The sequence below is a fragment of the Ammodytes marinus genome (assembly GCF_949987685.1).
Source record: "Ammodytes marinus genome assembly, chromosome: 3".
NCBI lineage: Eukaryota > Metazoa > Chordata > Actinopteri > Uranoscopiformes > Ammodytidae > Ammodytes > Ammodytes marinus.
Genome location: NC_137232.1, coordinates 4,799,423 through 4,813,704, shown reverse-complemented (window position 1 = coordinate 4,813,704; position 14,282 = coordinate 4,799,423). Strand labels below are relative to the sequence as shown.

The 14,282-nt window shown below is 39.9% G+C and overlaps 1 protein-coding gene across 5 annotated transcripts in view; it reads right to left on the bottom strand.

Annotated features, from left to right (window-relative positions):
* nf1a (neurofibromin 1a) overlaps nucleotides 1-14,282 on the bottom strand; it is a 101,752-nt gene that overhangs the window by 48,644 nt on the left and 38,826 nt on the right. For 2 of the 5 annotated variants that reach the window (XM_080024921.1, XM_080024917.1), the window contains exons 19-30: nucleotides 13,238-13,321; nucleotides 12,727-13,113; nucleotides 11,506-11,645; nucleotides 11,050-11,172; nucleotides 9,501-9,584; nucleotides 9,238-9,354; nucleotides 8,945-9,126; nucleotides 7,341-7,552; nucleotides 6,559-6,720; nucleotides 6,340-6,437; nucleotides 5,247-5,382; nucleotides 2,487-2,549 (exon numbers count right to left, since the gene is read on the bottom strand). In XM_080024921.1, coding sequence (XP_079881047.1) covers nucleotides 2,487-2,549; nucleotides 5,247-5,382; nucleotides 6,340-6,437; nucleotides 6,559-6,720; nucleotides 7,341-7,552; nucleotides 8,945-9,126; nucleotides 9,238-9,354; nucleotides 9,501-9,584; nucleotides 11,050-11,172; nucleotides 11,506-11,645; nucleotides 12,727-13,113; nucleotides 13,238-13,321 — 1,788 coding nt within the window. The remainder of the gene's footprint in view (nucleotides 1-2,486; nucleotides 2,550-5,246; nucleotides 5,383-6,339; nucleotides 6,438-6,558; nucleotides 6,721-7,340; nucleotides 7,553-8,944; nucleotides 9,127-9,237; nucleotides 9,355-9,500; nucleotides 9,585-11,049; nucleotides 11,173-11,505; nucleotides 11,646-12,726; nucleotides 13,114-13,237; nucleotides 13,322-14,282) is intronic. The other 3 variants (XM_080024918.1, XM_080024919.1, XM_080024920.1) reach the window with 3 other exon arrangements.

Sequence of the window (14,282 nt, the reverse complement as noted above, 5' to 3'; positions counted from 1 at the left end):
ACAGAGCAACAGAATGGGGAATAAAGGATGTTTAAGTGACTTTGAATGTACCATGGTGCCAGAAGGGCTGGTCTGAGTATTTCAGAAACTTCAGATCTACTGGGATGCACAACCATCTCTAGGGTTTACAGAGAATGGTCTTAAAAAGAAAAAAAAATATCCAGTGAACAGCAGTTGAGTGGAGGAAAATGCCATGTCAGAGGTAAGAGGAGAATGAGCAGACTGGTTTGAGATGTTAAAAAGGAAACAGTAACTGAAATAACCACTTGTTACAACCAGGGTATGCAGAATACCATATCTGACTGCAAAACACGTCCAACCTTGAAGCAGATGGGCTACAGCAGCAGATGACCCCACCGGGTGCCACTCCTGTCAGCTAAAAACAGGAAACTGAGGCTACAATCGCACAGGCTCACCAACATTTGGCAATAGAAGATCTTGCCTGTTCTGATGAGTCTCGATTTCAGTTGCAACATTCAGATGATAGGGTCAGAATTTGGCGTAAACAACATGAAAGCATGGGTCCATCCCTGCCTTGTATCAACGGTTCAGGCTGGTGGTGGTGGTGTAAAGGTGTGGGGATATTTTCTTGGCACTCTTTGGTCACTATAGTAGCAATTGAGCAACGTTTAAACGCCACAGCCTACCTGAGTATTGTTGCTGACCATGTCCATCCCTTTATGACCACAGTGTACCCATATTCTTATGGCTACTTCCAGCAGGATAATGCAACATGTCACAAAGCTCAAATCATCTCAAATGGTATTGAGTTCCTATGTACTCCAATGGCCTGCACAGTCACCAGATCTCAACCCAATAGAGCCTCTTTGGGATGTGGTAGAACAGTGGTTCTTAAAGTGCGGCCCGCGGGCCAATGGCGGCCCGCAGAAACATATCTGGTGGCCCGCATTGAATTATGAATTATAAAAATAAATAAAATAAAAAATAAGGGAAACAGGTCGCTCAGTCATCCGGGTTAGCTTAGCTCAAGCACCGGTTGCTTGCATTGACAGCTGTTTCACAAATACATGCTTACAATACATACACTAAGTAAACATGGAAGGGGAAGACATCCTTGGTGTGCATATCATGGGTGGCAGAGTAAGTCCATTCATAAAAGATGCATGCACTTATTACTCTGATATAGGTTGTTGTCTAAAAACGATTTTGGCACATATCAGCTATCCAAGCGTGTAGTGCTACCGGAGCTTTGCAGACCAACTCCTCAACTGCTTTTTCTTCTTCTTTGATCTCAACATAAGAAATCCTCCTAAAGCGTCATACTGTATACTGTATGTTTACCCTGTGAACAAATGTGAAGCTCTCAAAGCTGATATTGAAGGTTGTCCATGGATGATTAAGCCTTTATGTGGCCCCTAGGTAGATTTTCTTTCTAATCCAAACAAGATACGCACAGAGTATGCAAGTGGAGAAACATCACTGGCATCACAGACACTTCTCTTATCATATGCTTAAGTGACATATATCAGTACTGTACCTTCATATACACAATGAGCAAGTGATGAGGTCATTTTACTAACCACAACTGCAGGTCAGAAAACGTTTGGAGTGAGAAACATAGAAATTTGATCCAAAGTCCTTCCAGAAAATAGTTTTAAGCAAGATCAGGGCAAACCTGAAAATCTGCCCACAAGTCCAATTATATTTAAGTCCAAGTTATAAGGGGAGGATATTAGAAAAAATGTGAATGACGAAAAATCATAGTCTCAACTTCAAAGACATGTCTCCTCATGACTCCAGATGGAGGACAGTTTATCAGAATATTTCATCTCGAGACCATTCAGGTTTTTTATAGTCACATCAGCTGAGGCAGTTAAGGTGTGCCGGTCTGTGTATGTGTGTGTGTTTGTGTGTGTGTGTGTGTGTGTGTGTGTGTGTGTTTTATTGCATATGTTTATTTTTCCTATGATGATCATAAATTACAAACAAGACCATCAGTGCAAAGAATGCCTTTTTTTATATAGATTTTCTTAATGCCTTTGTCCGGGTACGCTCACCCAGGAACAACAGCTGGTGTTGTAAAAACACTACCGCTTTTGTCCAAAGGTTGCAAGAATTAACACAAACCGAAAGTTCCTCGGAGCACCTTTAAAAGTGAGTAATATAAGATGGAGAAACGTGTTTTGAGTGCAGATGAAATAGTCTGAGAAAATGTCTCCGGAAGGGCAAAACAGAGAGTCAAGAAAAGAAGAGAGAGAGAAGAGAGAATGCCACAGTTTCCTGGGAACTGTTAATTGAAAATACACCTGGCGACCGATATTAGTAAAATGATTTTTCAGAGGGGTTGAACACAAAGTTGAATATGGAGAAAAGAATAAGACATTTCCAGATAAACACCAAATTAAAAGAACATTTAAAAAAAATGAAGAAATAAAAAATAATAAAATGAATAAAATGCAAAAAAAAAATGTTTTTTGCTTTAGAGGGGAAAGGTGTCTGAGGGAAAGTAGATTCTCCAAACTTACTGCTTTTTTGTTTTCCTTTTTTTCTTTAACTGTTGCTTTATTCAGTAGAGAGTGGCAAGTAGCCTACAGAACAGAGATGAGCACAATCATGGTCACAGCACCAGCTACACACACACACACACACACACACACACACACACACACACACACACACACACACACACACACACACACACACACACACACACACACACACACACACACACACACACACACACACACACACACACACACACACACACACACACACACACACACACACACACACACACACACACACACACACACACACACACACACACACACACACACACACACACACACACACACACACACACACATCTAGTAAAACACAGACAAATCAAAACTGCTGTTTGTGTAACAATATGTTCATCTGCTCAGGGGGGAAGCGTGTCCATGCATGGCTTGACGTGATTTGACTTCAGCAGACTGTTTGTGTGTGTGGGTGTTTGTGTTGCGGCACACAGTTGCAAAAGGAATTCCAAGATGGAGAATGACAAATCAAAGATGTCAACACATGAAAAGTACAAAATCTGGGATCAAAAACCCCACACCATGTTTTATGGTTGGGAGTTATTCTGAAGTAGTAAATATCTAACTTCTTAACAATAAGATCTATGTATTCAGTAGTTGAGTGTGAGTAGAAAAAGCTGTGGAGCTTCCTTTTCACTGTAGTGAGGGCAAGGCGGCGTCAGCAGCAGCAGCAGCAGCAGCAGCAGCAGTAGTAGTGTGAAGCTTGTTTTAATTCAGGTGGAAAACAGTCAAACTCAGTGTGCAGTGCAAATGGTTTGTGTGCATATTGAAGCTGGTCTAGAGTAGGATTTTTTTAGAGTATACATGGCCAGTCAGTTGTCATGGTCCTCCTATGTTGTGATCACATCTCATCCAAGGACATGTCCCTATACTCACGTTCCTAATAATCTGAAATAGTAGATTAACTCCAAATAGGGTACTCTACAAAAGGTCTATACAGAGTTTATGCAAGCAGATGTATTCAGATTAGGGGTGGGGGAAAAAATCGTCGTAATTTCTCTTTAGATAAGATATCGGTACGTTTTATTTATTTTGATATTTTAATAAAACATCAAGGTGTTCTGTCAAACGGATTTTGCTATTTTGAAAGTCACTGTTTAAAAAGGTGCACAATGCAATTTGTAGAGAATTGTTTTATGTACGATTAGTTTGTGATTCACAGATTGCATAATAAAAAATCTGATAAGCTTGTCATGTCAGTTCTGTGAATAAATCCATAACCCTGCCTTTTGGCTTTTTTAATGGGGATTTTTTCTTCTTCATTTACAGATTATCATGATGTATCGTAGATAAAATTTCTTGCAAATTTATCGGTTATCGTGAATATTGCGTACCGTGATATTATGATCGTTATCGAGTGCCAAATATCGTCAAAGTATCGTATCGTGAGTTACTTGTATCGCCGCACCCCTACTGCAGATATGACCTGATTATCTTTCTTCTTCACTATCATAAAACAAAGGCACAACATTCCCCCAAGAAATAATCTCTCTGCTGGCGTTCAAGCTGCTAATTAAGATCCGCTGATATGGAAGACACAGTAAGACTACTAATGTGCAGATTAATTTATTTATTCTCAATTATTTGATCCAAACGTTTTGGGCTGACATCATGGTAATGCAAAGGATAAGGTTTGATCACAGTTTGGATTTTTTTTTTCAGCACCACGTGTCTTATAAGAAGGGAATCATTGCAATATGGTGTGAGAGAATGTTACCCCCCCCAAGTCTATAAAAACCTTCAATGAACCCCCATGAGAACCTTGTTTTTCTTCAACATGAAACAGCTTTTTTCCTAGTTTTTGACATCAATGCGGCCCCATCCCTACCTGCTACCACATGTCATTTTGTGGATACATTTTCTAGATGATAGCATCTGATCACAGGTTTAGCTGTTTGTTTTTTTTACCTGCGCAAACAAACCGCAGCATCGTTTCAAAACCAATCAAACTGGGTAAGTGTGAAAGACAGTAGTGCACACTGTTCAGTCAACAGCCTACTAGGCCACGGTATTTTATCTCCACTGTTATATTCTGTATAAGGATGAAACGATAAGTTGAGTATTTGATCAACCGAAAATAAATGAACAACAATTTAACCATAGATTATCTGTATGAATCATATTTTAAAAAGGCACAAATGCCAACTATTATCTCTGTCCAAATATGAAGATTTGCTGGTTGTCTTTGTCTTCTACGACAGTAAAGTGAGTCTTCTTTTAGGGTTTGTTCTGACAAAACAAAAAGGTTCAATATATCATCTGGGGCTTTAGGAAATGGTGATGAACATGATATCCTACTTTTACATTATAAACCGTATGATCAATCTAATAGTTGAAAAGATACTTGTCAGCTCCAGGATGACCTATCTGTATAGCATTCCTGCTGCCAGTGCTATTAGGTTATGGGTGCATTTGGCAATCTAATAGTGAAGCCAATAAACAGTAAAGATGGCAAAAGCTAGGAAAACAAGGTCTTGCTTAAGAATAACCTACAAGTTTGGTGTCCCATGGTGGTTCAAGGTGGTTTACTCCTATGTCAAATATTTAGGAGTAAACACTGAGCATGTGCTACTTTAACATAAACATTATGAAACAGAAAGGTCTTAGATGTATAGCTCCAGCAGAGTGTATACAGTTGAGTTGGTATGTGTGATGTAGAGAGCAGTGGGTGGAGAAGCATCAGGAGAAAGGGGGGGGGGGGTTTACCTGGTACAGACAGTGGCACACACTGCGCAGCTGTGGGGGGAACTCGCTGGAGGAACCCACAATGGCCTGGAAGAAGCGCTCTGTGATCTGCAGCAGGTTCCTCTGGTTCTCCTCCAGGTTCTCCCCTTGTTCTAGCCTGAGCAGAAAACACACAAGCAGCTCATTCTTAACACATTACTGTTCCAAAGTCATCCAGGGCCAGAAACAAAACTTTGAAGAAATTGGAAATGTAATGACGAATAGGATCCAAAGAAATAAATTCACTTTAATTAAAAAGTCTCAATACGATTATTCAGTGCTGACTACAGTCCGGTATGTACAGGTGCATCTCATATTATAGAAAAAATCATGGATAAGCTCATATTTTTCTGTAATTGAATTAAAAAAGTTGAAGTTCTCATATATTCTAGATTCATTAGACATAAAGTGATATATTTCATGGCTTTTTTTGTTTAAATTTGTGCCAATCAAAAAAAGGGTTGTGACTGTTGATGTAATGGCACAACAACAGTTTAAACTTTAAAGAACTTATCCTGGGAAATACATTTTTTAGAAGAATTACACTGTATGAGAAATTGAGACACAGAGAAGTATGCAAATTGCACTGCACTTGTATGCTTAGGTCGTAGGTGTTAGCTCCATTTCATAGTACTTCAGTGATATCCATTTTTCACACGGTGCTTTTGACATGACATTTGACTCGTGGACTGAGGGGCCGTGTCCACAGGAAGCATTTCTCTAATAATGGCTCCATGTGCTGTGGTCTGTGTGAGTGAGTGAGTGAGTGAGTGTGTGTTTTTTTTCAGTTGATCAGAAACATATTGTCATCCTTTGTCTACATGTCGAAAGGACAGCACACCATTAAAGCGATTTAAAAAAATGAACGCATTATGCTCCTACGTTATTTAAATCACAAATTGTACCATATGGGTATTGAGTATCTTGCCATGAGATCATGTACAAAACAGTGGCTAAATATAGGAGACAAGGGACCACACTTCAGAATAAGCTCTAGTCTAGATGTTTGTATTTGTGGATGATCTGTCTTTCTTGACAAAATGAATACTAAATGTTGTGTGATGCAGGAACTTACCTGGTGGGGTCCACCTCAAAGCTGATGTGTTCAAGAGTGGCGATGACCCCTCTTAATAAAGGCTCCAGGAGCTTCTGCAGATATGCTGCCCCATACACCTGCCATACGACAACAGAAAATGCAGTCGATAATAAAATGTATTGGCCAATTAATCGGTTACCAGATTCTTTTTTTCTGCCATTAATCGGTATAATAATCGGGCCATGGTTGCTGTTGTACCTTGAAACAGAAGGTCATTATCTTGCTGGCCAGGCTGTTCCCTCTGAAGAGAGTCTGCATGGAGTCAGCCAGCTCCACCTCTTTAGAGAACATGTTCCACAGCAGCTGGTAGAGGAGGTGGCGCGAGTCAAACAGTGTCACCAGGACTCGGGCTAGCTCATCCTGTGAAACACAACACAAACATCACCACTCTTTAACTGACAACTGCAGGCACTGGGACATTCCTGTGCTCAGAGACTTTTGAGTATTTTAAGGGAAAAAATAAAATACTTCCTATAAGTCTAGGCACTCACCCTGCGTTCCAATGCCCATACTTTCTGATATTTAGTATGGAATAAAAAAAAGATTTAGGATGTCCCAATTATTGTGGTCAGACTTAGTATGCTTAAAAATACCCAATGCCTACTACATCCGGTGGATATTTTTTAGTGTTGAAAGCAACATGCTATTTTTAGCAATTCTGACTCACAATCAACTGCACACCGGAAGTGACGGTACATTGTATGAAAACAACCGGGGGATGCTACTGATATATAAAGGAAGGAAGGATGAAATTATACAATAAATAGGTGAAAGTATGTCCCAATTGTATGCCTACTGCATGCTAACTAGATTATTTTTTATGGTCAGGTGTATGTAGAATAGAAAAAGGGGAAAAAGTATAAGATTTGGAACGCAGGGGATAATGTATTTCGAGTGGAATTGGAAGGGCTCACTGTCCACGTAATGTTACAAACAAACAGTCCTACTGTAAACATCAAGATAGGAGGTTCAGTACATACCCACTGGGAGCCAGGCACCACATTAGCCAGGGCCATGGCTATGGGCAGCTCCCCCTGGTCTCCCATCATGGTGACCAGTTCTACCAGTCTCTCAAAGCGGTCGGCCAGCACCGTCTCTGCCAGCGTGTCAAACTCTGTGCCCTGCTGAAGGATCTTGGTCAAAACCTCCATGAACGTGGCTCGAGTCTGCAGGTCCTTGTGGTAACCCAGACCTGGACACACAAAACACATGAAGGAACTAGTTGAAGACTCACTTTTTTGCTTTGGCTTTTAACACAAATTGAGCTTTTTTTTGTTGTTGTTTTATTTTTGTTGTTGCTGTGTATCTTAGGCCTATTAGTTTAGTGTGTATTTTTTTTTACAGCACTTTGGTCAACTAATGTTGTTTTTTAAATGTGCTATATAAATAAATCTGACTTTGACTAGTTATTAAAAACTCCTTTGGTAACATCTATGAAGATGCAAGATTCAAGATGGTTTTACTTTCTCATGTGCACTACAATTACAGCAGCAGTCATTGTATTTTTATTTTTATTTTAACCTTTATTCATACAGGTAAATCTCATTGAGACCAGAGACTCTTTTTGCAAGGGAAACCTGTTCCCATTTACATGTTCCCATTCACACACACATTCATATACACTGATATTGGGCTAACTATTGACATTCACACGCAATGAAATGTTTAAGTCCCAGGCTCCCCTCAACAATGCAATATATAGAAGAAAATGGATTAAGGAAACACAAAAGTGAAGAGAGCAACACCTGAGACACAAATAAAAAAGATGTGCCAAAAGGACCACACAAATATAAAGTAGAATGCAAAATAAAGTTATACTAAAGTTAAATGATATAGAAAACACCTTTTTTAGTGGTAATACTATAATAATTCATGTATTTTATATAGCGCTTTTCTAGGTACTCAAAGACACTTTACAATAAAATGAGTACACAGGCAAATTAAAAACAAGTGTAGCAATAAAGCCAAACAAAAGCAAAGACATGTGTGGAAGCCAATCTTATATTGATTAGTTTAATTCCACTCCTGTCTCTTCATTCATTATTTGATCATTGTGTGAAGTGTATTTCCTCTCATCTTAACTACTGATGAACTGTCTGGACTTTCTATTGTAATTAAATCCGTCTGATTGGAGCTGACACCCTGAGCCATCCTGGAAGCTCCCAGATTCAGATTAACATTGATGTCATCAAGAACCAAACTTGATTGTGCCATTGTTATTCTACCTATCTGACCATGTCAACCATTCTGTATAAAGCAGTTCATTTTGTGTATACAACTCAGTCAAGACCCTGGCATTGCTCCGAGTAGGATGCTCTGGTCTTCTCTCCATGCATGAATGCTGCTCACCATAATCATCTGTATTGTCTTTTGAAACTAAGTAAAGATTTGTTTTAATTTTGGACTAATGGTGACGTTTTCTTCAACCAAAAAAACTTCTTCCACACATGTATATTAAAAGCAAGTGAAACATTAAATATCGGCATTTAAAATTAGGTGTAATGTAAATATGTAATGTAAATATATAAAAAAAAAAAAAATTTAATTATATATTAAATATATTATGTCACCATGGCTGACTTACCGATAGAGTGCATGAGGCCGCTGTCCACGTTAGCATTGAGCAGGTTGGACATGGCCAGCACGGTGCAGTGTCGGAGGGAGGCCAGGCGCCGGGACATCCCTCTCTTCCGCCCCCCTACTGCCTGGCCCTCGTCCTCCACCTCGCTGCAGTCGTTCAGCAGGTTCATGAACAGGGTGAAGTATCTGCACACCGCCACACAGCTACATTAGCACCAAAGCTATCTTCATCTTTAAATATGTCATAATGATTTTTGGAATTTTTGGTTTGGGGTGAATTCAGGGTGGATTTCTTACTTGAGGAAGAGCTGAGATTTGGCCTCCATCAGTTCTACTCCGTCTCCCTCCTCTGGCTGCAGAGGTAGACCCGCTAACAGTGACACTACTGCCTCCATACTGGCCTGATCCAGGTCCCTGCATGACACAAAGACACACACAAACACACACACACACACACACACAGGCACACACACGCAGGGAGGGAGGGAGGAGAAAATAGTGAAGAGGGAGCCCAATCGAAGTGCCATTAGTTGACTTGAGCACATGTGAGAGAGCTGCACCTTGTCAGACACTTGATGTCATCATCAGCTGCTTGGTTGGAGGTTCCCATCACCCAGTCTGTCAGGTACTCCACCATCTTGTTCCTAAACACACACACACGAGCATATGAAGAACAATATATTCAGAGTAGGGCCCGACCGATATATCGTCCAGAAGTTTTTATTTTATTTCCTTTTAAAAAAAAAAATGTATTCAAGCAATCATGTTGAGTGAGATGCTCTGCTGCCCTGGAGGTAGCCTACATGCATAGCATTAACGTTATATCCTATTAACAGCAGCAGGTGTGTTGTAATACATTGGATTAATTCACACTTGACAGTTCCCCCTGACACCAATAGCAGAGTCATTGGTCATCATTTGACTGTTAATAGTAATTGATAGAATGTATATAGTGCTTTATTGGAGGTCATTCAAAGACACTTTACATCATACATATAGAAAATCATAGGGGAGAGTGGCCTAAGTTGTGCCGGTGGGGAAGTTGTGCCACCTCTTGTTTCTAGAAAACTGTGGAAGAAATTGAAAATGTGACCACATATTTAAGAAGAGCCATCCATTTGACTCATCCTGTTAACCCATTGATGACTATGGCAATCTATGCCAGGGATGCACAACATCCCTGGCAATATATATATGTAAATATATGTACATATTTGAGTTGGAGACATAACTGTCAAGGCCTCACTTTAAAATCACTTTGAGTAAAAAGTGGCACAACTTAGACCACTCTCCCTTAATTATAGAAAAAGAAAACAAAATACAGACAAATTAAAGATAAGGTTCGGAGTGGAGTCAGGTGTTATTATGCTTTCTTAAAGAGGTGAGTTTTGAGTTGACTTTTGAATGAGTTTATTTAGTCTAAGATGCTGATGTTTGGAGGGAGGGAGCTCCAGAGGGTTGGGTGCAGTTACATAAAATGCTTAATGTCTGAGTTTAAAAATGCGTCATGTCACTTTAGACATATTTGTAACACTTTATTTTATTTAGATAATGCATATTTAAATTAATAAAAAGTTCCTGTACACCTATCGACAGTAACAAGTATTTATATATATTTAAGGGTTCAAAAAAGTAAATTTTTTCAATATATATTTTGGGGATTTAAAAAATAATAATCTGCCGATTTAATCGTTATGGTAATTTTTCTCTGAGAATAATCGGCATCGGCACTCAAAAATCCATATCGGTCGGGCCCTAATTCAGAATTTTTAAGGTCTAATAAACACACTGATAGGTGGATGCACCCAATTTGAAAATAATAACAGTTAAACAGTTAAAGCAGAGTGCGTTTTTTTTTTGTCGTTGCAGTTTTTCATTTATTTTGCCCATTTTTCACCATTATAGAAAAAGTCCCAATGTGTTTATTTTAGTTTTTTTAAAGAATTGTTTTTACGAATGACAAAACTAAAAAAAAAAAAAAAAAAATTTTTTTATAAATATTCCAGCAGACATTACCTACCCCAGCAAAGCACAATATAATTTAACATAAATAAATAAGTCAAATAAAATATGTAATAGCTGACAATGAGCGGCTGCTGTGTCACTCACCTGAACTTCATCTCCTGGCAGAAGGACAGGTCGTCTCGTCTCTCCATCATCACCTCCACCAGCTGACACAGCTTGGTTTTGATCTGGATGGCGTGGACCATGTTGCCTAGGATACGCACATACCTAGAAGGGAATGGAGCACCGTCAACACACTCTACAACACTTTAGATTCTCAAAGGCACAAGAGACATAATACAGTCAATAATGTTTGATTATGAAAGAAACTCTGGTCCACGATTGACTGCAATTACATTTTACGGCCACTAGAAAGGCCAAATTACAGATTTAGGCAAGGCATTTTAAGAGTTCATATTTTTGTTACAGGGTCTTAAATTATAAGCGACTGGGCATGTGTTTCTCAAGCAATCTGCAAATATTTATTATTAAATCATTCACATTGCACCGAGACTGATTGAATGTTTGTGAAGACTAGGCGAGTACTAGCAGTGTACTGACCTAACCAGGTTGAGCATCATGGTCTCGATGCTGGCCTGGCCCAGGTGTTCAGAGCTGCCCTCTGTGTGGTTATCCAGCAGGTTCTTCATGATGGCAATGGTCTGCTCCACAAACTGGGTGTTGGTGTCGTTGATGGGAACCTGAAAACAAGAGACCCAACTCAATACATTTCACACAGTAATTGGGGGTCATCATACACAACTTAAACCACCTATCAGCTTAAAAGGTGAAGTAAGCGATTTATTTATGTAAATATAAGTGTTAAATCGCTTTTTATTCATACAGTGATCACTTATATAGCGTGCGCGTTTCATATTGCCGATCTCTCAGTCACCCGCTCTGCATGTAATCGGCAAATAACCTTTAGGGGAGGCCACTACTGATAATTTATTTATTTAACTTTTATTTATCCTCGAGAGACCAATAACCAATCAGAAGAGAGAATGCTACAAACCGGCACCCGTCTCACTGATGGTGCACGTGCAGAGCGACAGATGGGTGAATGTGTATGCGCCCACAATGGCTGAGCAGGTAAAAATCCTTCCCAATGTCTGTTTTGATGGTTTTTATCATGTTTTATCACACGTATGGATCTGAGATGATGCTAGATAACTCGCTGCTTGAAGACCGTGGTGCATTAATGTGGTGACGTGGGAAGGGACTACTAACTGCAGTCACTGACAGGAAATTAGCTAAACTGACCATTCCGCTTACTGAACCTTTAATATTACAACAACAAAAGAAGCTCATTAACCTCTTTTTATTTTAGAAGCTTAGGTTATTATTGCAGAAACAATAATTTATGATTTATCAAAGTTATTAATGACAAAGAATACAAAGAACTGGAAAGATCAAGAGATTGTGCTGATTTGGAAAGCTGAATAACCAGCCATGAAATGATGGTAAAGAGGGGGAAATATGGCCATAGAAAGCCATTTAACACAACCTGTCCTTTTGCAACAATGCCTTCTGAATATAAATATAGATGGCGTTAAATATTTGCCCATCAACAATGTCTTCAAATAGAAATACTTCTACTTCCATATTTACCAGTGCAGCACAGAATCAGCTTTTGATGGCCATGTGTGTACCGTATTAACAAACAAGGAGATTTGACTCATGGTTTTAAGATTGCTCTTACTGTACCTGTACACATTTACAAAGTGAAACTGCTAGTTTTGTGGAATGGTTATTACAAGCTCTCCCATTTGCTCCACTCACCGGCCCCTGTGTGTCAAAGAACTTCCCTATGCTGTTCCTCAGCTTGTTGAAGAGCATGGGGTAGAGTGCGGGGCTGAGCTCCAGCCCCAGCAGATCTTTGACGTTGGTGCGGACGTGCAGGCCCACCCTGTCGTGGCCACACACCAGGAGGCCCAGCAGCTTGTCCACAAAGCGGCTGACGGGCGTCTCGCAGGAGGCCAGGGAGGAGCAGGAGGAGGAGGCTACAGGGCTGGACATGTCACACGGGCCCATGGAGATCATGGAAGGTTTGCGCTCGCTCATGGGGCCCATAGGGGGGCTGTAGGTGGCAGGGCCGGGCGTGCTGCGCTGCTGGAGACATACGCCGCCCAGTGCACACAGGAAGCCAGTCATGTTGATCCACTCCTGCTGTGTGTGTGTGGGGTGAGGGGACACATACACACACAGACGCTGAACACCACAGATCTTTAACTCAAGTGTCTGTATGTTCTACAAAGCAAAGGGCTTCAGATCCCTTCTGGAACATGCTTACCTGCCCATCATCTGCCTTGTTTTTGGGGAAGTTTAGAATCTGTTTGTTGGCCTGCTCCCATTTAGCACAAGTGTCCTCCCAAGCCTGAGGGTGGAACCAACAGACAATAAACACGACTAAAAGTGCACTGACATCGTTTACTGTCTATGGAAGTACATGGCTTTGAATACAACGGTTTGTTTCACATGCTATGGGCTGCTCAACACGTACATGTGTCCACTACAGAATGAGAAATAATTTACAATCTCCAAACTCCTATTCTTTTAACAAGTATGTATTGCTTAGTCTATTTAGTTTGACAACTTGAGAGGTGCATTTGTGAGTAAATTGAAATGTGACGCATATAACTTCTGTTCCTTGATGGAGAGGTACAACCCATATACACTGCCCGGACAAATAAAAAGTCGCCACCTGGATTTTACTTGGCAAATAGGCAAGAGCCCTCTATCGGTCTAAAACTGTAGTGATAAATATGTTTCAGTTTGCAACAAGTTATCTAACCCTCACTGATGCAGAGAACAGCTTCTTATTTCTTAAACCATGTCAGAAGACATATGCTGTGGTTTTGGAAAAGATGTAACTCTGTTTCAGAAAGGGTGAAATTATTGACCTGCATCAAACAAAGAAAACTACTCAGGAGAAGATGAAACTACTAAAATCATGTTAAGAACTGTCCAACGCATTATTAAAACCTGGATAGATAGTAGTGAACCGTCATCTTTGAGGAAGAAATGTGGTCGGAAAAAAATCTTTAATTCACTTAAGATCACTTAAAACATTTGGTGGAATCAAAATGTAATACACTCACCGGCCACTTTATTAGGTACAGCAGTTCATTTTCTTGTTAACACATATAACTAATCAGCCAATCACATGTCAGCAACTCAATGCATTAACCCATTGATGACTATGGCAATCTAGGATGCATGTCCTTAATGCCTGAGGGTTTTCTGAAAAAATTGTATGAATTGTAAAGTCTACCAAAACCTTAATATCTAAGCCTGTGTAGCACATAGAAACATGAAATAAAATAAATTTAAAAGTT